The 25619-nt window shown below is 40.9% G+C and overlaps 1 protein-coding gene across 10 annotated transcripts in view; it reads left to right on the top strand.

The window, feature by feature from the left end:
• The window catches only part of TBCD (tubulin folding cofactor D), a 261750-nt gene that overhangs the window by 212372 nt on the left and 23759 nt on the right, over positions 1–25619 (top strand). For all 10 annotated transcript variants that reach the window (XM_048817354.2, XM_048817360.2, XM_075119355.1 and 7 more), the window contains 4 exons: positions 653–811; positions 6204–6342; positions 20074–20195; positions 21401–21478. In XM_048817354.2, coding sequence (XP_048673311.2) covers positions 653–811; positions 6204–6342; positions 20074–20195; positions 21401–21478 — 498 coding nt within the window. The remainder of the gene's footprint in view (positions 1–652; positions 812–6203; positions 6343–20073; positions 20196–21400; positions 21479–25619) is intronic.

Here is a 25619-nt window from a genome sequence, read left to right on the forward strand (position 1 = left end):
GAAGCCGACCCAATAAAGGATATTACCCTCACCTGTCTTGTTTCTCTCATTTGCTACTATTGTAATTTGTGCCATGCCCAAAGGTATGGTGGAGCCTCATAGAAGGGAGAGTTCTCTTTCCTGAAGGACTTACAATCTAGATACATGAGTTAGGGGAAGAAAAACAGGTTGGGTTGGACAGACACATAAAAAAGGTGAAGTAATGACTCAATTAAACAGTTACAACAGAGTTTTTGCTACATTCCAAACTTAATGGTGGCTGAATTTCACTGGTGATCCATATACAACATCCAGTCCATAAAAAGCATCTTGGTATCTTTCTGGATGGAAGGTGCTACGTGAGTGCAAGGTATAGTTAATATTACTATCATCTAGTTGTTTGGATCTGGAGGTGTTTTACAAATTAACTTGTGGCTGTTCTTAAAGATTCTTTACCACAGTAGGTAATGTCATGCATTATCTAAATGTTCACTATAAAAAGTCAAATAGAATAAAACAGCAATCCCATTCCACAGTTCAATATTTTAGATAGTGCAATGGGTGCAAGAAATTATTTTTAACCATTTCAAGCAATTTCTGTTTAAAGTATGTACATTTATTTATTTATTGTGATGTGATGGATTGAATTAGTTTTTTGTCTCTTAATTTGTAGCTGTAAACAGCTTATGTGCTGTGTGGCCCAGCAATCGGCTGAAAAAATAGATAGATTTCGTGCTCATGCAGGATCTGTGTTCCTCACTCTTCTGTACTTTGACAACCCTCCGATTTCGTACATACCCCACCGGGAAGAATTGGAGAGGATATTTCCAAGGTAATCTAGATCTTTATCACCTTCTAATTTATTAAGGAGGGCTTGTGGGTTGGAACCTGTCTGTGAAAATCCTTCCCGGTCTACGTCAGTGTAATGAATAAATTAGTGTGTAAAAACGCCCAAGCAAACTAGGATTTCTTTCTACGGGCAATTCCATTGGAGGAGGTGCTCTATGCCAATGGAAATTTAAAATGTAGATAGCAAAACTTACTTAATTTAGCTACTGTATGCAAATGCACAATGAGATTTTATAGAGTATTTAAGGAGGAGTTGGAAATTGCGGTATGTGGCTGAATATATGGTAAGGATTGAAAGAATGTATAAAAATTATGAAATATAGACAAAATAAAATAAAATGGGCATTTAACTCAAAAAGTGTTAGTTTTGTCATATGATTTAATTTGATGCACCCTTAATGATATTGCAGTGATTGAAGTTCTTCTTTTAATGCTGGTCCCAGTGGGCATTCACTGTGGATGTGCATGAAGCCAGAAGATGTTTTTCTGTAGTAATGTCTATTGGTCTGTGTCTGCACCCTCTGCCTTCCTTATGCTGTGAAGCGAGGGCATCAGGGGAGACGGACTCTCCAGTTCCTTTCTACTGCTCATGGTTTGACACCGAACCCTCCAATGTCCCAGGCTTCTGCTAGCTTTTCTACCTGAATTTCATGTATGTAATTTTTTTTCTTAGTTAGCTGTTGGTGTTAGGTAGTTTTCTTTATTGGTGGGGGGAGGGGGATTCCACCCTTCTGTTACCCTCAGTACCAAATGAGACTTCACACCCAGGTACAGGTGTGTCTAGAGCTCACGGAGAACATGTGCCAGCACTGACCATACCAAGAGCAGTGAACACTCCAAAACCATCTACACAAGGGGCAGGATCATTCCTTGCACCATCTAAGGACAGAAGGAACTGTTCAGCTTCTGTAGCAGCAGTACTGAATTGCAAGAAGACTGCCGGACCCAAGCCTGCAACGGCAGATCCACCTACATTACAAGCCTCTCTCACCCTCCGCCTGATAAGTCTTGATATTCCCTGCTTGAGGACTTGGCAATCTACATGGATCCAGAATTGTTGAGCCTTTCAGATCCAGTTTTGTCCAGGGATACCTGTACACTGATGTCACGTCACTCACCAGCCCCAAGTTGTGGAGTAGAGGTGCTGACATTGGTATGCCACTTGCCAGTTCCTTCCTCTAGTCCGAGTGTTATGAGTAGTACCACTGGCTCCATCAGTAGACTCAGATGATTCTTATTCCTCCGATGATCACAATCGGCAATACCAGGAGCTCCCCTGACAGGGCTTTCAGAGCCTTCCAGGTCCCATCTCATCCCCGTGGAGCACATTAGCCTAGGGACCAATGGTACTCCATGGGTCTGTCCGTCATACCTATACAATCCTATCCACTGGCCATACGGAATCTCTGGGACCCTTACAGTAGGTCCCTTGATGATGAGGACCCTGGACAATAAAATGGATAGAGGTCCCCTACCAGGGAGGAGCCTAGCGAATCTCCTCATGCAGAGTACCTCAAGGAATCATAGACTTTGTCAGAAGGGACCATTATGATCATCTAGTCTGACCTCGTGCACAACGCAGGCCACAGAATCTCACCCACCCACTCCTGTAACAAACCCCTGACCTATGTCTGAGCTATTGAAGTCCTCAAATCGTGGTTTAAAGACTTCAAGGTGCAGAGAATCCTCCAGCAAGTGACCCGTGCCCACGCTGCAGAGGAAGGTGAAAAACCCCCAGGGCCTCTGCCAGTCTGCTCTGGGGGGAAATTCCTTCCCAACTCCAAATATGGTGATCAGCTAAACCCTGAGCATGTAGGCAAGACTCACCAGCCAGACATCCAGGAAAGAATTCTCTGTAATAACTCAGATCCCACCCTGTCTAGCGTCCCATCACAGGCCATTGGGCATATTTACTGCTAATAGTCAAAGATCAATGAATTGCCAAAATTAGGCTATCCCATCATACCATCCCCTCCATAAACATATCAAGCTTAGTCTTGAAGCCAGATATGTCTTTTTGCCTCCACTGCTTCCCTTGGAAGGCTATTCCAGAACTTCACTCCTCTGATGGTTAGAAACCTTCATCTAATTTCAAGTCTAAACTTCCTGATGACCAGTTTATATCCATTTGTTCTTGTGTCCCCATTGGTACTGAGCTTAAATAATTCCTCTCCCTCCCTGGTATTTAGCCCTCTGATATATATATATAGAGAGAGCAATCATATCTCCCCTCAGTCTTCTTTTGGTTAGGCTAAACAAGCCAAGCTCTTTGAGTCTTCTTTCATAAGACAGAAAGAAAAGGAGTACTTGTGGCACCTTAGAGACTAACCAATTTATTTGAGCATGAGCTTTCGTGAGCTACAGCTCACTTCATAAACAGGTTTTCCATTCCTCGGATCATCCTAGTAGCCCGTCTCTGTACTTGTTCCAGTTTGAATTCATCCTTCTTAAACATGGGAGACCAGAACAGCACACAATATTCCAGATGAGGTCTCACCGGTGCCTTGTATAACGGTACTAACACCTCCTTATCTCTACTGGAAATACCTTTCCTAATGCATCCCAGGACCACATTAGCTTTTTTCATGGCCATATCACATTGGCGGCTCATAGTCATCCTGTGATCAACCAATACTCCGAGGTCCTTCTCCTCTGTTACTTCCAAGTGATACGTCCCCAGTTTATAACAAAAATTCTTGTTACTAATCCCTAAATGCATGACCTTGCACTTTTCACTATTAAATTTCATCCTATTACTATTACTCCAATTTACAAGGTCATCCAGATCTTCCTGTATGATATCCCGGTCCTTCTCTGTATTGGCAATACCTCCCAGCTTCGTGTCATCCGCAAACTTTATTAGCACATTCCCACTTTTTGTGCCAGGGTCAGTAATAAAAAGATTAAATAAGATTGGTCCCAAAACCGATCCTTGAGGAACTCCACTGGTAACCTCCCTCCAGCCTGACAGTTCACCTTTCAGTATGACCTGTTGTAGTCTCCCCTTTAACCAGTTCCTTATCCACCTTTCGATTTTCATATTGATCCCCATCTTTTCCAATTTAGCAAATAATTCCCCGTGTGGAACCGTATCAAATGCCCTTACTGAAATCTAGGTAAATTAGATCCACTGCATTTCCTTTATCTAAAAAATCTGTTACCTTCTCAAAGAAGGAGATAAGGTTGGCTTTGGTACAATCTACCTTTTGTAAAACCATGTTGTATTTTGGGTTAGGGTTAGGAAGTAGAACAGCCAGTCCACCAGCAGCTCTTTCTTCCTTCTCTCTAGACGAGCAAATGACACTGGCCTCATCCTCACCACCAGATGATTATAGGCACTATTTGGACCTCTTAAGGTTTGTACACCCTAGCTACATTTGACCTCATCCTGAAAATGGCAGAAAAGAAGTATTTTGTTCCATCCAATGGTGGGGAATATTAATTTTCCCATTGTAATCTGAACTCTCTCGTGGCCCAGGTTGTCACAGAACGTAACAGATTATGCCATCTAGCTCCACTTTTTTGGACAAGGATACCAAGAGGCTAGATCTCTTTGGCAGAAAGAACTTCCTGTCTGCCAGCCTCCTTTTCCGTGTAGTGAATTACTAGGTATTAATGTCCAAGTATGACTTTACTAATTACAATAAACTGTCATAATTCGCTAACAAACTGCCACAGGAGTTTAGACCCCAGGCCATCCTTGATTAAAGGAAACTAGTTGCCAAAGCGTCACTCAGTGCAGTGAATACAGCTCATGCTCCATGATGATTTTGGTTATCATAAGCAGACTTCATGGCTGCAATCCTCAGGGTCCCCCAGAGAGGTCTAGGCAACAGTGGAAAATCTCCCCTTCAAGGGTAAAAATCTGTTTAGTTAGAGAACTGGTGAATTACTCCATTGCCTTAAGGACTGTCCATGGCATGCTCAGCTCTTTGGGAATATATCCCCCTGCATCCCGGAGGAAATATTCTAGGCCATATTCTCATAGAAACTATCCTACCTCTCAGCTCTTCTATCATCAAAGGGTCTTTGAACCATGTAAGACATTCCAAAGTATGCCGTGCAGAGGCAGAATTACTCCACCACCATCCTCCTTTCACTCCCAGCCTCCCACCAAGAAGTCAACCTTTCTCCACTCAACCACTCAGTGCACCCTTCGGTGGCCATCTGGGCTGTTTCCTTCTGATGTGGCAGCATAACACATTGGCAAATAGGATCTGGAAACCATCTTGGCAGAGTACACTGTAGAATTCCTTTCTGCCCGTTCTACAAAACCTCTCTTCAGGCACCCTTTTCACGAGACATTTCTCAAACAAGAGGGTGACTCCCTAATTCACCTGAGGAGATACAGACTATGTCACCCTTAACACTGGGACAAGAGCTTTTACTCCAGATATTTCCTGGCTCCCAAAAAGGAGGACTGGAAACCTATCCTGGACCTCAGATGGCTGAATGTCTTCATATGTCATTTAAGATTCAGGATAACCATCTTGGCCTCAGTCATCTCCTTAAATGAAGGCAACTGCTTTTCAGCCCTTGATTTGAAGGATGCCTGCTTCCATATAGACATTAATTTAGGACACTGGTGATTCCTGTGCTTTATGGTGGGCCTGGAACACTTTCAGTACAGGGGTCTTCCTTTTGGCCTCCTGACAGCGTTTACAAAGGTACTCTCTCCTGTAGCATCCAGTGTTCATCAGCAAGGCAGTCTGATATTCCCCTACCTCAACTATTGGCTGCTCTGATTGAGAAATGATTGAAAAATTGGTTCAAGCTTCATCCTTGGATGTGTCCTTTGGTTTAGTGATCTTGTGATTGGTGGTGCAGCATATATCCTCACACTCTCCTTAATGAGTATTGCTTGGGGTTCACCCACAGTGAATGTCTGTATAGGAACCAGCACTTGAAGAAATGAAGGTTACTTACCTTACAGTAATGAGTTCTTGAGATGTGTCGTCCTTATGGGTATTCCACGACCCACACTCCTTCCTCTCTGCTCAGATCATGCTTGATTTGTGGTAGGGCGGGAACTGGAGAGTCCCTTGGGCTGGTGGTGTAGGGCGCAGGCTTGGACCAGTGAACACTGCTCCTGAAAAATCTTCTGGTCTCAGGCACATGGAGTGGATGTGCACCCACAGTGAATACTCATAGGGATCACACATCTCAAAGAACATCAATTACTACAAGGTAAGTACTCTTCATTTTTCATTGCACTTTTCCCATATCCTGAAATAACAATGATTAAGGTGATTTATACACTTCTGAGTGTATTTCTTCCATTACATATGCTTTCTCACAATGAGGATGCATTCCCGGATTCTATGCAGAGAGATATTAAGATACAAACGCATGATAATTTTCTTTTCTCTGGACAGGTCAGAGGCTGTAACTTTAAACTGGAATGCCCCCTCACAAGCCTTCCCTCGAATCACACAGCTTTTGGGTTTGACAACATATCAGTATTATGTACTGCTGGGTCTCACGGTGTCTGTCGGTGGATTAACAGAGACAACGGTAAGATATCAGGGCACAGGCTGTTTATTGGCTAGAGGTTGTTTATATCCCCTATAACTACATGCTGATTAAAATCCATACTTTGTTTCAGTGAACACTGTAGAACTTTTATTGGTGAATTCCAATCACAAGCTTTTAAAAGTTGTCTGGGAAGCATATTCACTTTATTCATAAATATGTTCTTGGTCCATTGAGTGTGCAGGAGACAAGGAGTGAGGACACCTGTGACTCACTCCTTCGGCTCGCAGAAACTAGGAATGTCACACAGGTAGGTAGTGCAGTCAGACCTAAAGGAGATTACTCAGTATTGTCCATCTCTATCTGACCAACGGCATTGAAGAGCACTGGAGGAAGTCCTCTTCTGCTCTTTGTGGCTGGGATGATATACTCCATTGAAATCAATGCTAAAACTGCCATTGACTTCAAAGGGGCCGAGATTCACCCTTAATGACACTGAGATGACAGTATGGTTGGTGTCTTTGATGGATGTCTCTCAAAAGCAGAAACAATCTCTGGGATTTCTTTAAAAAAGCATATTCTAGATACAATGACCAGGAAAAAAACATTCTATCTAGTCTGACCCTCTTTTTTGCATTCCCTACATTATTCACATAGACAGTAAATTTATCTTTGCTTTTGGTAGTCTATTCCTCTGCCACTATCGTTCTGTTAACAATATTATTCTATCCTAAATTTACTCTTCAGGCCATTACTACTTGCCTTATCTTCCAAATTCTTAATTAAAAGGCATAGGTGTGGTTGAAATGCGTATTTTTTTAGGGCATATGTAATTATGGTTTTATTATTTTCCAATTTTATTTTAGCACAGCTTATGCTCTCGAGGGGTTCTCCATGTCATGTTATGGGGTGCAACCCAGACCAGTGAGAGGATGTCACTGCTTGTCCTGTAACCCTGAGTGCCTTAAAATGCTCTGCTTCTGTAGCTCTCTGTCTGGACACTCCCAGCCATCATACAAGCATGCACTGAGACTGTATGTGTTAAGCAGCCCTGGTTCAGCTGGTCTGACTCCAGCAGCCTGTTTGTTACACCAGAGCCACATACTCTGGTCACCACCAGCCTTGGTTACTCCTGGCCATGGTGACTCCAACGCTTTCCCCAGTATCCTGAAATGTCTGCCTTGAAATGTCCAGCCCTTTCCTGGAACATCCAGAGAAGTAATAAAGCCTATTGCTCCTTTAAAGAGATAAAAACACAGCTGCTTGTTGCTTAGCTGGAGTTAACCATCACTCCAGTTCAAACACAGCACTGGGTTGGTTTAGATTAATAATAAAACAAATGTATTGACAAACAGAGGTTTTAACTGAGTTCAAGTATAAGGGATACAATCAAAAATGGTTACAAACAAATAAAAGTGAAAACATACACAAAATTAATCTAGCAAGATGTTCAAGATGTTTTTTCTCTCACCCACCAGCTTTTTACTGGCTGGCTTGACTAGGACCTGTTCACAGAGGTCAAATCGCTTGGTTTCTTTGTCTCCTTAAGGTGTAGGATAATTTAGGTGTTTGTTCCCCCTCTCTTTATAGTTCAATGAACCTTTGAGATGTATTCTCTGAAGGGTACCTCTATATAAAGTGAATTACTTTCTGCTTAGTAAAGGAGCCATGAGGTCTGGAAGATAAGGCTCCATGCTGGTTTATCCTCTGATGGTGGTTGCTACTATGAAAATTATCTTTTCCTACTTCAACCTCCGATATGAATGAATAGCCAGTTGAATTTGGGGGACACCTTGTTTGAGGTGTCAGCATCTTTCCATTGTCTGAAGAAAACGTATTTATCAAATCCCCCTGACATATCTGGTTGAAACACTTTTTTGTCACGGACTTTAAAGCATAATTTTATCCATAATTTTACACACAGCATTGTTATGTATATTTTATAATGATGTTATTGACCAGTGTGGTGTTTGTCAAATGATACCTCACAAGGCATATTTTATACAAAAATCATTGCAATAGTATATAGGGTGTGACTGGAGGGGTGCCTAGGTCATGCTCCATGCTTCCTTTTCACCTGCTCAGAGCCTAGGCTCCAGATGATCTCTTTATCTGAAGCCTTTCCTATGGGATTATGTCCAAGAGCCCAGGCTCCAAACTCTGTCGGACCTGTCACAAGACCTTCCCTCTCAGCAATGGGCATTGTAGCTGCTCTGGAGAGACTCACGTCCTCTTCAAGTGCCAGGTTTGCCCCAGATTCAAAAGCACACCCAGAAAACTGAGAGGACACACTGAAACTACTGCTTTGAGTGCTTTCTGAGATCTCCCTACCCCCGCCCCATTATATCAGCCTCAGGCATGCAGTCTGCTCCAGTGCTCTGGTAAGCAAAGACCCTGGGACTCTACAAAATCTTCAAGACTAAAAAGAAAATAGACTTCATTCTCCTGAAAGAGAGACCAAAAGAAGGGGAAAGTCACGTTCTTGACTTTGGAACAAGGACACTTTGCACCCCGATATGCGTACCACTGACGCTTGGTATCTCTTGTACCACCTAAAAAGACCTCTAGCATATTGCATATGAGAAACCTCAGAGCAAGCAATCTCAAGCAGTATCAGTGGTGGTACTGGAATTGGTACCTTCTAAGCACAAGGATTTCTCGAAGATCAAAGTAATGATCCTCATACCGTCCCCCTCAGGCTATGGTAAAGAGAGCATGGACTGCCCTTCTGTCTTTCCCTGGTACCTCCCAACATGTAGACTCCTGAGGAACACTATCCAGATTCCCCAGTACTGTCCAGGTTCCTCTCTCAGGGATCTCCAAATCCTGAAAGAGCCCGAATCCCCTTCACTAAGTGGTACCGAGAGAAGTTTCCCACTGGTACTGACTTAACTTCAGAGCAAGCTTACCCTCTGGTTCTTCTACATTCTTGCACAAATGCTTGACCACCAGTTACTGATACCTCACTAACCTCTGGGTATTGACACTTCTTGCTGCTCCTCTGGATGTAGGTGAAGATGCTTCTTCTGACTCAGATGTGTTGGTACAGGATTCCACCACCTTTCCCTTCCAGCTTCTCGCTCTTGAGGTGCATCCCAAAGAAAATCCCCCCCAACAGATGACTGGCCTGTCAGCCTGGCAAGAGCAGCCTTGGGGTCTTGCCCCCTTTCTTATGTCTCACCACAGTGGGTGTTTTGGAACCTTTGGGTCCCTTATGGTGAACAGTTCTACAGGGTGTCCTCACATAAGAGGTCCCACCAAGAACACCAGCAGTGGCTCCCTTTCTGCAGAAGAATCCCCAAAGAGTAGGAGCAAGTTGCAGAAGAGGAGACACCACCTCACAAAACTGCCTTCTCTCCAGATGAGGCTCTTATGCCGCCCCAGCCCTACATGAATGATTTCAAGGCCTTTCAAGACCTCATGAAAAGGATCAGAGAGGCCTTACAGGTCCCCGATGGAGGAGTTACAGGAATCTCAACATTCTTTGCTGGACATTCTACACACTTTCCAAAGGGCAAAATTGTTTTGCCTATCAATGATGCTTTGTTGTTGCCAGGCCATATGGTGTGGCAAACACCACCTGTAAGTGGGATGATTAAAAACAACTATATCCTGGCCAGGGCTTTGGACTTTCTTTTCTCCCATCCTACTCCTAACTTGGTCATTCATACTGTCAGTGAAAGAAATAGACAGTATTGGTCTAGATCAACACCTTCTGATGAGGAGCTTAAACACCTGGTCCTTCTCGGCCACAAAAGCTACTCCCTAGTTAGTCACTTTACAATTCTGAATGGCCAAGTATCAGGTATTGATGGCAAAATATGACAAAACAAATTATGCAGGTTTTCTCATTTTATTGAACATGTGCCACAAGATCAGAGGGAACAGTTTCAGGTTCTCATTGGAAAACGCCAGACGATTGCCAAGGCTTCCCATAAGGCCTCACTCGATGTGACTGACATAGCTTCATCCTCTGCGGCTGTCAGTGTTCCGTTCAAAGGGATGTCATGGTCACAACTCATTGGGAGACACCCTCCTTACCACTTGGCCTCATGCCCTACTGTATGCTTACCTCTCAATGCTGCTGCTTCTCAAGATCATGGACAAATTGAAACAGGCGAGATTGGTGGCCATCCTCATGGCTCCATCTTGGCCAAGATAAGTACAGTTCCCAGATGTGGTCTGCCTCTCTTTGTGATCGTCTCTTCACCTCCCTCTAACAATAGACCATCTGCTCCAAGATCCACCTGAACCTCTTGTCGCAACACCTTAAGGCCAGGCTCCTCGATGGCATGCTGGCATAGAATGGGATTGCTCTGCAGAGGTACTTTAAAATTCTGTTGAATCACAAGGACAGTTTACCTGCAGAAGTGGAAGTGTTTCAAATCATAGTGTTCCTAACAATTCATATCTTCTCTTGAGTCTCCTCATGCACTTTCTCGATTACCTGCTACATTTAAAAAACATGGGTTTATCTCTGAACTCAGTTAAGGTTCACCTGGCTGCCATTACAACCTTTCAAAGGTTTTCAGTCTTCACTCACTCCACCACTGAGAGATTAATTAAGGATATGTTTAATCTTTTTCCTCCCGTCAAAGAACTATTCCACAATGGGACCTCCACTTAGTCCTCGATGCCCTTGAAAACACCTCATTTGAACAATGGGAAATTGTTCCTTCTTCATTTGTCCTTTAAGACCTTGTTGCTCATAGTCATCACTTTAGCCAAAAGAGTAGTAGAACTAGGAGCTCTTATGGTTGACCCATGGTATATGGTGTTCTGTTGCAATAAGATGACATTGTGTCCCCATCCTTGCTTTCTACCTGAAGTTCTATCAACATTTCATATTAATCAAGACGTTCACCTACTGGTGTTTTACTCCACGCCTCACTCCTTGAGAAAGGCAGCTAATCTCCATACTGAATGTAAGAAGAGATCTTGCCTTTTACTTTGATATGACTGAGTCTGGCAGAGCTTCTCCTAGAATCTTTATATCCATTGTGGAAAGAATGAAAGGTCAACTCGTTTCCACCAAAAGACTGTCAAAATGGGTTTCAGGATGCATCTTAACCTGATATGATGTCTTGGGATATGCATCCTCCACCTAGGGTGATTGCCTATTCCACCAGGTCTCAATCTACCTCTTTGCCTTACTGAGGAACGTTATTCATCTCAGACATTTGTAAGGCTGCCACCTGGTCTTAGGTGCACGTTTTCCCAAGACTGTGTTGTTGTGTGTGCTTGTCGAACAGACATGGCCTTTGGTGAGACTGTTCTATGATCGATTCTGAATCTGCCTCCTCAGCATCCTCCTCCATATTGATGTACTGCTCAGGAATCTCCTGACATGGAACAGTCACAGGGACAATAACTTGGAGGAGGAGGAGAGGTTATTTACCTGTACAATAACTGGAGTAAGATGTTTTGTCCCTATGGGTGCTGCAATATCTGCCATCATTCTCTCTGGACTTGGTGACTAAGAAGGAACTGAGGCAGTGGTGGGTCTGTCCCTCCCTATGTACTCTCATACTGGATCACAAAGTGCTGGGTGTGCAGGTGCAGACTCATGGACACTGCTGACAAAGTCCTGACTCAAGAGGGCATGGGCACACACATTGGATGTGGAGCACCGACATGGACACAACATCTAGAAAAACTCCAGTTACTGTACAAAGTAGGTAATCTTTCTTTCATCTGTATAGGTTTCTGGTAGTACAGTAAAGGAGGATCATAGATCCATAGGGAGTTAGAAGGGACTGCAAGGGTCATCTGGTCTAACTAGAGTTTTTGTGTCTAAACCATCCAAGACAGATGGCTATCCAGCCTCTTTTGAAAACCTTGGGTGAAGGCGCTTCCACAACTTCCCTAGGCTGTACTAAAGGAGGAATGCCTACCAAGTGGAGAACAGAGATGATGAGTGTAATAGTAACATAACTGAGCAGATAATGAGTTCATGAATGATTGCTAGAAAATATTGGGAATAGGTGATTGGTTACATGAATGAAGCCGCTGCAGTAAGGTAACTGACTATAACCCAAATCTATGCTTTTCATAAGGATGATTGGATGTTCAATGAAGTATGTACAAGGTTTCAGACAACCAGCAGCTACTTTATATGAGTGAGCCAGTTATCTCAATGCTGAGTATACCTTTCTGGGTGGCTTCCATACTTGTGAAGGTGGACAGCACTGTTTTATGTAGTTTTTGTGTGTGTTCGCTCCATCTTTAAATGTAGTGGCAAGTACATGTGCTTGCATTAGCTTTAGAGATTGAGGGGAGAGGAGCTGAGCCTGAGTCTCCCTAGCACTGTTGTTATAAAGACCAGGCAGCCACATTAAGAGATGTTGCTCAGCAGTGGATAGGTTTGACAGGGAGCAGGTAATAAGACAGAGAGGGCTTTCTAGGTAGAATGGCATATTACCAAGAAGGCTGAAGTTCTGGGATGACAAGGGGAAGAGGAAAAGAAATAACTTGGGTTTCTTCTTGAGTTTGGGTGTAAGGCAAACTAGGGAAAACTGAGAGGTAGAAGAAAGTTTGTCAGGCTGGAGGACCTTGATAGCAAATTTTGATCCTATGGGAAGTTTTTTTTTAAAAAATTGAACCCTGGTGTAATATGGTATCCACGGGCCTTTTGGTTAGTCAGATGAAAATGCTTAGGGAAGGTAACACTTCAGAAAAACAGGTTTCAGAGTAGCAGCCGTGTTAGTCTGTATCCACAAAAAGAAGAGGAGGACTTGTGGCACCTTAGAGACTAACCAATTTATTTGAGCATAAGCTTTCGTGAGCTACAGCTCACTTCATCGGATGCATTCAGTGGAAAATACAGTGGGGAGATTTATATACATAGGGAACATGAAACAATGGGTGTTACCATACACACTGTAATGAGGGTGATCACTTAAGGTGAGCTATTACCAGCAGGAGAGAGCGGGGGGGGGGGGGGGGAGCCTTTTGTAGTGATAATCCAGGTGGGCCATTTCCAGCAGTTGACAAGAACGTCTGAGGAACAGCGGGGGGAATAAACATGAGGAAATTGTTTTACTTTGTGTAATGACTCATCCGCTCCCAGTCTTTATTCAAGCCTAAGTTAACTGTATCCAGTTTGTAAATTAATTCCAATTCAGCAGTCTCTCGTTGGAGTCTGTTTTTGAAGTTTTTTGTTGAAGAATTGCCACTTTTAGGTCTGTAATCAAGTGACCAAAGAGACTGAAGTGTTCTCCGACTGGTTTTTGAATGTTATAATTCCTGACGTCTGATTTGTGTCCATTTATTCTTTTACGTAGAGACTGTCCAGTTTGGCCAATGTACATGGCAGAGGGGCATTGCTGGCACATGATGGCATATATCACATTGGTAGATGTGCAGGTGAATGAGCCTCTGATAGTGTGGCTGATGTGATTAGGCCCTATGGTGGTGTCCCCTGAATAGATATGTGGACACAGTTGGCAACGGGCTTTGTTGCAAGGATAGGTTCCTGGGTTAGTGGTTGTGGTGTGTGGTGTGTGGTTGCTGGTGAGTATTTGCTTCAGGTTGGGGGGCTGTCTATAAGCAAGGACTGGCCTGTCTCCCAAGATCTGTGAGAGTGCTGGGTCGTCCTTCAGGATAGGTTGTAGATCCTTGATGATGCGTTGGAGAGGTTTTAGTTGGAGGCTGAAGGTGATGGCTAGTGGCGTTCTGTTATTTTCTTTGTTGGGTCTGTCCTGTAGTAGGTAACTTCTGGGTACTCTTCTGGCTCTGTCAATCTGTCAAACTTTAGAAAAAAAACATGATTTACAACCATATGTAATTTGCCTTAAATGATTCTAAGAACGTCAAAATAATCAGCCTGGTTTAAAGCAGAATGATGCCGTGCATGTGTTAACACAGTGTAATGTTTACTTTCATTGCAGTTGAACAGCAGCAATTGCAGCAGCAGCAAATGCTTTAATTTGTCCTACTTATCAGGTCACTATCCAGGATTGAAATGGAACAGTTTTTTTCAATTCAGGATGTATTTCAAAGAATAAGATACAGGCATGGTCTTGTTTGTAGGTACAAAGATGCTATAAACGTAGTTCAAAACACTTTGCATCTTGAATACTTAAAGGTCCAGTCAATGTTTAAAAACAGGCAAAAATAATCTATTTAGCCTTCATGTATGCTTTATGGAAATGAACTCTAGGGAAATGTACTCGGAAGGCTTTCCCCTTCCCTCCTATTACTGAATTAATCTTCTCCACTGTGTCATAGTGTTTCTTTTAAATGCAAAAGAAGGTCAATATTTAGCTTTGGATCCTACATAAGATTATTACCCTTGACCCAGTCTAAGATTATATAGGGTCAATACCTTATTATTCCAGTTATGTGAAACAGTTTTAAATATTTTTCAATTTCAGGAATCCTTCATTGCAATTATGGGGCTACTTTTTTCTATGTGTAGAATGAATAACTGTGTGTTCAGTCTTGGTGTGTTTCTTTTGCAGTTATGTGTGGTTCTCAAACTGCTTTGTGACTGCAGGTTGTGCCTAAATAATTTTTATGAGCTTGAAGTTTTAGTCCATGAGATTTTTTGAGATGAGAGATCAGTCAGTGAAAATTTAGTTAATTCAGCGTATACACTGTAAAGAGGAGACTTCTGTCTTCCCAGAAAATGTTGCTATAAATACAGTTTCCTGGTAGAATCATGAAACACCTGGAAACTCCCGCTGTAAAATGTTCAAACAAGTGCACAGCTCATCATCAGAGTTATTAAATATTCAGCCGGTGTAATGTTGCATGTTCCACTTTTCCCTGTGTTTCAAGGGTCCAAGTGTAATAACTTCAGTATGCTGTGAATGAAAGTCACATTTCTAATGAGGGGGTTCTGGCTTCAGAATGCCATATTTGAAAGGGTAAGAACATGCTTAATTTATCAGTAAGGTATATTTGACAATGAAAAATATCAGCTCATCCATGAGTTCTTTACACAAAGTTTTTAAGATTTCTTATTAAGGTAGTGATTTCCAACCTGTGGGGTAGGTCTCTGGGGTGAGACAACTCGAGGAGGGCATATTAGTTCCATGTAACTACTTATGCTACTCTGCCTGTAGCTCCAGAGATGAAAAAACTAAGCAAAGGAGAGTTCCAAGAAGCTCCTACCTCCTGTGTCTAAATAACCTCTCTGTGATGTGGAGGAGATGGGGCAATGAGCAAAGCAGCAGGGAGATGAGAAGAGTGGTAGGGTGAAGTTGAGGAAACTACTGTAATCCTGTCTTCTTAGTAAAAGCGTGGTTGGTAACTATGGGAGTGTGCTACTTTTTAGCTTCTGCCCTAGTTAGGAAAGAAGGTGGCAGGTCTTTAGAAGCCACCTGTTTGGCTCTTCTTGGTGCTTTTGTATTTCAGTACACCAAAGTCATTGGCAGGGGTGCTTCTGAAGCAGCCATTCACCTGGACTGGTGCTTCTCTGTTCTCAAGAGTAAACAGGTAGACAACGAATTTCTCCCACTAACTCAAATGGCTCCTCCCAAGACACAGAGACACACACACAGACACAGAGTGTGTGCACGCGCGCCCGTGTGCGTGCTGTGTTCATATGTAGGTAGGGGTAGCAAAACTTCACTTTAACTTCCATCAATTATTTGTGAGCACAAGTTGAGGAGACTCTTGATGGGAAAGGAAATCGAGACTATTTCTTATGTGTAATAGCTTTATAGAGAGTGAAGATGGGGATGTTTTGAGACTTTTGATATTTTTGCTTGATTTCCAAAAGGGAGTTTCTCTAAGACTGAAAAAAGTTTGTTCTCTCTCTGTCAGTAGCAGAAACGAGCACAACAAAATATGGCATTAGCATGTAACATTCGTCATATAGAGCAGACAGGGTACAGTTTCATTTTTTGAAAAGTAAAGAAGTCGGCTTAGAGGAACTGTGTGGAATATGTCTCACTCAGAAGCATTTTGATAGCAGATGTTTTCTTTTGAAATAATTTTAGTCCAAGTATTTCAAGTAATCTGAAAAAGTAGTTGTCATTTGGGGTTTGAGTTTTGGCATTCTGCAGCATTCTTTTGTTTCAAAGGATATTTTTTAGAAAAGAATCTTCTAATAGTATAACTGGCTTATGATAATGCATATTTCTTATGGCTACGTAACAGAAAACTTCCTGATGTTCTCAAGACCTCATACATCAGGAAGTTTTCTGTTACGTAACCATAAGAACTATGCATTATCATAAGCCAGTTATACTATTAGAAGATTCAAACTGTAATTTCAAGCATGTTGCGTGATCAGTGCTTCTGAGACATATTGCATGATGATGTTACATGATTATTATATTGTATTATATCAGTCTACACTAAATCACAGAATGTCCTCCTGGGATTTGTTCAGTACAAATAAAAAAATACAGTGTGAAATGTTATAGATGTTTAATAAGTAAAGACATGATATCTTCAAGAAGATACTATTTTGTAAGACAGTCTCATTGGAGGACTGCAGGTTTTTGCCTGGCCACAAATATAAAACAATTCTAGAGAGCTGTGCTGAAGTACAGCAATAAGATTTATACCAGCCATTGCTGGATCTGTCTAGCTATTAAGTGAGTTAATGAGTCAAATGACAAAACATAAAAATTGTAACCACACCAGATTTATGTAAGTGTTCTGTATGCACAGAATCTATCGTGTGTAGGAGCATTAATCTTTCTCAAAAGTAAAGTTCTGAAATAGACTCAGAGCTTGCCAAACACTGTAGTGACTTCTTGTGCTGCTTTGGAAAAACTGCTGCTTCTTTGAACAGTTTTGTCTTAGTTGCCTTACTAAATTAAAATGCAAGGACATATTTAGATGGTTTGAAATTTGAGAAAATAAGTGTGGTTCTACATTATCCAATTATGCTGCCTTACACTGCAACCCATAATCAGAAGAGAATCCTTTACACTGGCAAGTAGTCCACTGGTTTAGAAAAGTTTGCAAGAGTGGGTCCATGGGTCTATATTCTGAATTTGCAAGTTTGTTATCAAGCAGAATACATTTGAGACTGATTTCAGACACCTTTTAAAAGAAAGTACTGTGAATTGTTTATTAGTTTACATTAAATGTCACTGACATAGAACTTCAGAAGGGTTATTTGCCTTTGAAGATTGGGAGTATTAAAAGAAGTATTGTGAGCAGGACCATGCAGACATGGGCTCACTTGTGCTAACTACTAGACTTTATTATTTTTTAGTTCTAAGGAAAACACCCTGCTGCCACTTAAGTATAGTAAATATGTCAGGATTTGAAATGAGCCAGGAACAGTGCTATTTATTGAGCATAACATACCCTAATGTACATTTCATCTCCTTCCTGCACATGTGCAGGAACGTTCTGATTCTGTGAATAGGTCTTTATCTGTGCAATGAAATGTATATATATCAGTGATATGAAAATTGTAAATTGGAGCAACTCTGATAAAACTGTAAAATGCTCATTTATTTTTAGATTCTTTTGGTATGTATGTGTACCTTTACCACTTTTACCACTTTTGATGAAGACAGTCTTTTTTAGTAGCCATTACATCAGCTCGAACGATAGGGGAGACTCAGACTCTCGTGGTGAGTCCCTCTTACGCAGTTTCATAAGGGACAGTCACTCTCAGGCCTTATCCCAAATTTCTGCCCAGCGTTGTCTCTGGTCTGAGTTCCATGTGAACCATCACTTCCCAGTTTTCTTTTCATTGTTTAAAGGGGACTCCTCCTACCCACCTCCAAGCAAACACTTTACTGTTTGTTAGTTACCAAGAATGGAATCTATGAGGACAATTATTCAAAGAAGAAAGAACAGGAGGACTTGTGGCACCTTAGAGACTAACAAATTTATTAGCGCATAAGCTTTTGTGGGCTACAGCCCACTTCATCCGATGCACAGAATTAAACATATTGTAAGAAGATATATATTTACATACAGAGAAGGTGGAAGTTGTGGAAGTTCTCTGTATTTGTGTGTGTGTGTGTGTGTGTATATAAATATATATATATATATATATATATATCTTCTTACTATATGTTCCATTCTATGCATCCGATGAGATGGGCTGTAGCCCACGAAAGCTTATGCTCAAATAAATTTGTTAGTCTCTAAGGTGCCACAAGTACTCCTGTTCTTTTTGCGGATACAGACTAACACAGCTGCTACTCTGAAACCTGTCAGAGAAGAATGAATGGTACTTATCCTATAGCAGTGGTTCTCAAACTTCTGTATTGGTGACCCCTTTCACGTAGCAAGCCTCTGAGTGCGACCCCCCCTTATAAATTAAAAACACTTTTTAATATAGTTAACACCATTATAAATGCTGAAGGCAAAGTGGAGTTTGGGGTGGAGGTTGACAGCTTGTGACCCCCTGAGGGGTCCCGACCGCCAGTTTGAGAACCCCTGTCCTATAAAAACTGTAAATCTTTGAGATGTGTTCATGTGCATTTCATAATCTGCCCTCCCCCATTTCTATGGAGTCCTATTCCATGCATTTCTCTGTTTTGTTAGCTTATTCTACATGCTTATATTGACTCTGCTCACTGTTGTCTTTTAATGACATTTCTGTGGAACTGCATTGTTAATTTTTTGAGACTTTCAGGGAAAAACATCTGGGGACTTGGCTCTCTTCAAAATTATGGTGGTAATCTGAGACAGCTGGAAATTAGTCAGTATGAAATATAAATTAGGAATGTGGCAAAAAAATGTATGGTTAGACACATGCTTTCTGAAATATTTCCATGAGACTTTACAGATTTCTTCATGTCAACCCTCTGCAATATTTGGATAGGGAAAGTGCTTGATTTATTAAAATTTTATTTTACTCAAAGAAAGGAGAACTGTTTGCAATTGTGTATCATTTCTTTCCTTTGCAAAAAGTCAGTGGAAATATTTTTTTATAATGTAGTATAAAATAATTCATTAGGTATTGAATTTTTCAGTAAATGTCTTGTACCTTAAATCTTTTTATATACTCTGAAGACCATAAACATAAATATGCAGCATAATTTCAGCATGTGAAGAAACTCCTTTAAATTACTTTTGATGTATGAAAGTACAATATTTACTCAATTTAGTTCAAATTTTCTTTGAGGACAATTGGCTTTTACAAACATCTACTCCTAGGTGCCATCAAAGCTTGATTATGGGTTTTGAAATTCAGCATACCTCAGTAATGATGTACTTATTTGAATGACATCTATATGTAGGTAGTCCAACTACTGCTAGTTTGGGGGAACTGTGGTATGCTATTTATATAGTGTGTTGTATACTACTGTTAAAACTTATTAAAATACATTATAGAAAAGTGTTATTTACATATTGGTTGAAGTATTTGAAAACTAATTCCGTCTGATAAATGTTTAAAACGCTATAGTCCTGATGCTCCAATGCACATGCATATCTGCCATTGATTTCTGTGCAGGTTAGCTGTGCACAAGTTTGAAGTATAGAAGCACAATGGGTTTTCTAGGTTATTTTGGTCTACATGTGAACCCTTTACTGAATCTTTTTTTTCCCCTTTTAGTTCAAGCTCCTACAGTGGCAAAACTTTAACTTGAAAAAACAATATTGTTTAAATGGAAAGTGAAATAGCTGTCTTCCTGTCAAATCCTGGCAGTGAATTTGTACACTCAGTCACTCTTGGATATGATGTAAAGGAGTATCTAATCATGGTAAACATGTGAGGCTCACATGATCAGGAATGAACATATTCATGTCCAGTTCATGGATGTTTAAATCTTTTTAATTTATTTCAGCCACAGCCAGGTGTGTTTTGCACACTGCTTCACTTGAAATATTTCTCTTTTATAGGTCAGGTACTCTGCACAGAGCTTGTTTGACTATATGAAGAAAATCCAAAATGATCTAGGCGCCATGAATAACTTTTGTGAGACATTGCTACAGGTCTTTGAGGATAACCTGCTGAATGACAGGTAATCTTTCTCTCATAAAGGAGTTAGTTGAAACAATGTGCACTGAGCAGATCTTTCAAAGTATGAACAGTTGTCTAAAGTTGTACCATGTAAATGTTTTAAGATATTGGGGAAGAAAGAAAATACCTTCAACAAAACCCCCAGAAAAGACAGAGTTATGGTATGGTGCAGTATATAAAGAAGGAAGCATTTACCTTATTGCAATGCTGAACGTATTGTGATAAGCTGTAATATTTTAATGTAATGCAGTATTTGGGGGAGCTGATATTCACCTTGATCGATTGGTCTATCAGCCCACAGAGAGAGCACTGATCACAACACATCAGTTGTGTTGTTTTAGCCCGTCCTTCAGCCACCTGCTGGCCAGGCTGTCAGTGTCACCGGACATCTGATCAGTATAGTGCACCGCAGCCCAGAACCCCTGAGTGATCCACCAGCCTCAGCCTCCCAAGTAGCTGGGATTATAGGCGCGTGCCACCATGCCCGATGGAGCGGATATTGATGTGATAAAATATATGTGCAATTTGTAGTGCAATCCACCATGTATTTATTTAGGAAGGGTTTCTTTAGGAATATGCAGATTGTAACTGTAACATAAAACAGGCCAGTTGAAAGACCAGATTTTTTACATAGCAAGATTTATTCACCTAAACCCCACTACCAGACATGTTTGTGAGCTACTTTATTTTCCTGGGGAATTTTTTCTGTTCATGAAATTTTGCAGAATTTTCAGTCTCCATTTTAGAGTTCACTCAGCAGTGGTAGCTGGGAATACACGTGTAGCTGTTTTGGCTGCCATGACACGTGCTCTAATCCATTCAATAACTAGGCTAAATGAAAAGTTTTTGCAACTTTTAATAAACTCAGTGAAGTACATTGTTCAGATGCATAAAAATTATTGTACAGGTTTGAGTTGGGTTTCCAGACCCCTACAGACTTACACCCACACTAGCTGTTGACCTGCATCTTCCCTTTGGCTGCAACAGAATGCAGCCATCTCAGCCAACTAGAATGATTTTGCCAACTCACAGAAGTTACCTAGCAACCTTCCTCTAGGGTGGAGTGGAATTCTAATTTAAATAGATGTATGTAGATGAGAGGTATTTTTATAGGAAGCAAGAGTGGGGGGGAGGGGGGGGAAGTGTATAAATGAAATCTGTGCCAAGAAATGTCTTTACAGTGTGTACTTTTTTTTTTTACATTAGGGTGTCTGTACCCTTGCTAAAGATGCTAGATCAAATGCTGGCCAATGGTTGCTTTGATATCTTCACCACTGAAGAGAAGTAAGTGCTAATTATTCTGCTTTGAAATTGCTGTTTTATATCGGAGGACACTGAAGGGGATAGCTGCTGCTGTGGCTAATTTACATGTTTGTTTTGTGTTACTAGTGAGAATGTTGTTACCAGTTGAATGTCAATGTTCTTAAAACCAAAATCTGATCATCTGTACCTTGACAGTGGTCCTTTCTCAGAAGATCTTTTCTTCTGTTGAAAAATGCATCAAAAACCCTGATAATTACAATTGCGGGGGTACTTTTGGTTTCACAGTGTGCTATGTGCTTTTTTAAATCTTGCAACAAACTCATGTACGTATAGTGGTAGTGCCAAAGAACAGCTGCCTTAGACTGAGGTGCCTGCTACGCTGTATATTAGGCAACTTAATCATTTTGTTTAAATTTCCCTGAAGCTGCAATAATCCATTGAGCGACTATCAAGAAAGGTCAAATCCAAAGGTCAAATACTGGGGCTAAGAGCCTTGGCAATATCCCTTTAACCCATTTTAGCTCTCTTTTTATCACTGTTTTATGACCAGCAAATGAACGAGATTCAATCTGCATATTTTCATCTGGAGAAGGTGTGGCAGTGACAGATTCATACAATTGCTGAGAATTGCTGTACAGCCATAATTAGCTGTACATATTATTGGGAATAAATATATTGTTCACCATGCCATGTCCATTTCACGGGCAGTATTTCCCAGTGTGACATGCTGAGGCAAAATGCCTCTGCTTGCCAACATTTTTAAAAATTCATTGTTCTGTGAGTTGCAGGGTGCAAGGCCCAAAGTTTCCAGTCAAGTTAAATATTCTGGAAGGTAATATCTTGGGACTGAATAAATGTGAATAAGCATTCCAGTTTGAAGTCTGACAAGTAGTATGTCTGCACATCTGCAGATACCTGGCAGAGCTTTACAGCACTCAAGGCGTTATATGCAATTTTATACTGGATTTGGCATCTATTTTAAAAAGTTTCTCTTTATTTTAATGTTAAAATCACTCACAGTGGATGCACTTTGAAAGTTTCTACTGGTCTGAAAGTTTTAACTAATTATACGAATATTTCCAATTATATGTATAGGGTATATTTCTTAAACTAGTAACATATTTCTAAATGGTAGAAATTGGAATATTAAGAATTAATAAACCATCACCACCCTCAGGCAAAATAAAACCATAAATTAATCTGATGAATTTCTCTCCCTTCCTTATTTAGAGGATAAAGACTCCAAGAAGTTCACTTAGCAATCTTGCAATACAGATCTAATTTATCTGGGAAGAGCTTAGACGGTGCTGTAGAAAACTCTAAGCTAACTGGAAAGAGTTCCAGAGTGCTGCCCTATGTTTGCAGTAATTATAGTTTGTTCTGGGAAAATCTTTCTGGGATGGTTAAAAGATAGTTAAATACCTGCCCTGGCTCACCGATGCCTGCTGCACTGCAGTGTAGGAAATCACTGCTTTTTGTGTGAAAGAATATGGGAGTGTGTGACTGCTGGAGCGGATTCCTCGAGCAGAACCACTTGTATGCCCCCTCAGCCAAAGAAATGTGCCAAAAAGGATGCAAAAATACAATGCAGAATGAGTCGGACTGAATTGCAGACACACTGCCCTATAACATACAGCATACAATTTTAGAGCTAGAATGTATTTAAAAAGTGCTGGGGGTTAGGAGGTGAATGCTTTCTCTCATTTTTAATGTCAATATGTGTATGACAGAAAACATCAGCTAAGAATTATAGTGCTGGTTGATTTTTTTTTTTTAACATGAAAAATGTCCTGTTATACAGTACATTACATTTGATCTATAGAGTATGCAACTCTTGCTCAAAAGCCTGGAACATGGAACAAAATTATTTGTTGGGGTTTTTTCTTAATCTGGGCAACTACGTCTTGGCAAGTTCGTCTTGGATTTAGATGCTCCAACACCTATGATTATGATGCCAATGACTGCTTAGCCTTCAGCTGACTATTGTTAAATTTCGTTATAAAAAATGAGTATTTGCAAATGCAAATGTCTATTCTGTTACAGTAAAAAGGAGGTTTGTATATACTATATCAGACCTCCTTTTTTCCAACAGCAGTTGCAAAAAATATTAGCTGTCCAGAGCAGGTAAATAATATCCAAATTGTTGCTGAATTCTATATTTAAGTTATAGCTATTGGATTAATGGTTTGATACCCCTTGGGACATAAATACTTTGCATTAGCCTGAATTGCCACTGGATGTCATTCTTGCTTCACAGGAACACAGCTTGGAGAGCATGTTCTTGACTATTCAGAAGATGCCCCCCTAAAGCTGGGTTTGGAAAAGATAGCGGAAAGCATTCTCATTGCTCTGTCTAACTGACTTTTAGTGCTCATGAAATGTGCTGGGCTGACAATGCTAGGTTTCTTTAGTATATACTGGACAAATACATCACTTGACAGTTTCCCCAGAACTGTCCTGTCAGTGTGCTTCAACCCTGACTAGATTGATAACCTATAAGGTTGAGAGCGGAGCTGAATCTTCATAATCCATTCAGTCCTTTGCACCTCTGCTGAGGCTGCCAACAAGGAGGCCAGTTATAGAATGGATACCTGCTTAATAGGAAATGGCATAAACCAACTATTTTCCTAGGTGACCAAACGGCTGCCAGTAACAACTTTCGTTCGCTCTTGCCCTTGGCAAGGTTTGAATCTGTGCTATTGAGGTGAAAAGTCTGTTTGCCATTTCTCATTCACCGTCTAGTCTCCTTTTTTCCTCACTAATAGCTGCAGTACTTTTCCACTGAAGTGTAATGGTTCCTCTCTGCAGACATACACTGTTGCATAAAACTCTGAATTTTAACCTAATACAATTGTGAATTTTTATGGAATTCATATTCACTCATATGGCCTCTTCACCATTCCTCTTCATTTTAAAGAGTAATGTAATTCTGGCTGACTGTTAGTTGGTCAGGAATGGTGGCAGAGGCCTAGGCTAGCACATTTGAACAGTGGTTTTAAAGTCCATTATAGTCTAGGCCCTGTGTGGCAGGGTTTCCAGAATGCTTGCTGAAGGCTGATCCTGCAAGATGCTTAGTGATTGATTTGAGTGGGAGATGGGGGCATTTGGCATCTTGCAGGACTGGGCTGTAATACAACAGGCCCAGATTGTGAATCTCTTATCCTCAGGAGTAGTTCCACTGAAGAAATATCTAATTCCTGGAGCTAAAAATACCTAGACATATTCTAGCATACAGTACCTACAAAGTTTGAACAGAATAGTCTCTAAATCATCATTCTATTGGTATAGTGTGCACTTGGCAAAGTTTGAACAGAATAGTCTCTAAATCATCATTCTATTGGTATAGTGTGCACTTGGCAACTTCACATAAGTACTGTCTGTATATGTTCAGCTATTAGGTGCTCTCATTTCTAAAACTGTCAATATAACAATTTGCAGAAGGTTTTATAAAGTGCCATAAAATGGCATGTCATTACTGATGTGGCTCTTAGATTTTAATACTACTGGCGATTCCTTTAAGTAGTGGTAATTCCATTCCTTAATAGAGCCTAAGCTGAAAGGGGCACAGCATGGCTCTCCGCTGATTTCAAGACCACCCCAAGTAATGTCATGACTGATCTAATTGAAATGCAGCTCACCTTAAAACAAAAATTCTTTTTGCAGGAACACGTGTGCCCAATTTACATAATGTAAAGACTTCAGACTGATCTCTTTTCCCCAGATACTGATTCTGTTTCTGCTGGAACCATGCCCACACAGAAGAAGGAATTTTCTCAATTTCCTTTAAAGAGGCCAAGCTATTTGAGTCATCTGAGATCACACATAGGTTAGGTTTAGTTATTACAAATGTGAAATTGGCAGATGACAGAAAGGAAAGTGGGTCTGTTTTAAACACCAAATGCTGCACATAAGGTTACATGAACTAAATTTTTTCCAGATGCTCTGTTCCAACTGGCCTCTTTGTTGCTGTGCTTTTCAGCAATGTCTATATTGTTGAAACAGTTTAAAATCTCACCTAATTCACCATATTGCTGTTATCCTGTGCTGAAAGGCAGGCACACACTGCAGATACTGTAGTTAAACTCCTGTAACCTTCAGCCAGTCTGGAAAATAGCCTTGTGTAATTTGCCGGCCCAGGAAAAGATACCCAGCCTTTATTATT

This window comes from Caretta caretta, chromosome 14 (assembly GCF_965140235.1).
Source record: "Caretta caretta isolate rCarCar2 chromosome 14, rCarCar1.hap1, whole genome shotgun sequence".
NCBI classification, from domain to species: Eukaryota; Metazoa; Chordata; order Testudines; family Cheloniidae; genus Caretta; species Caretta caretta.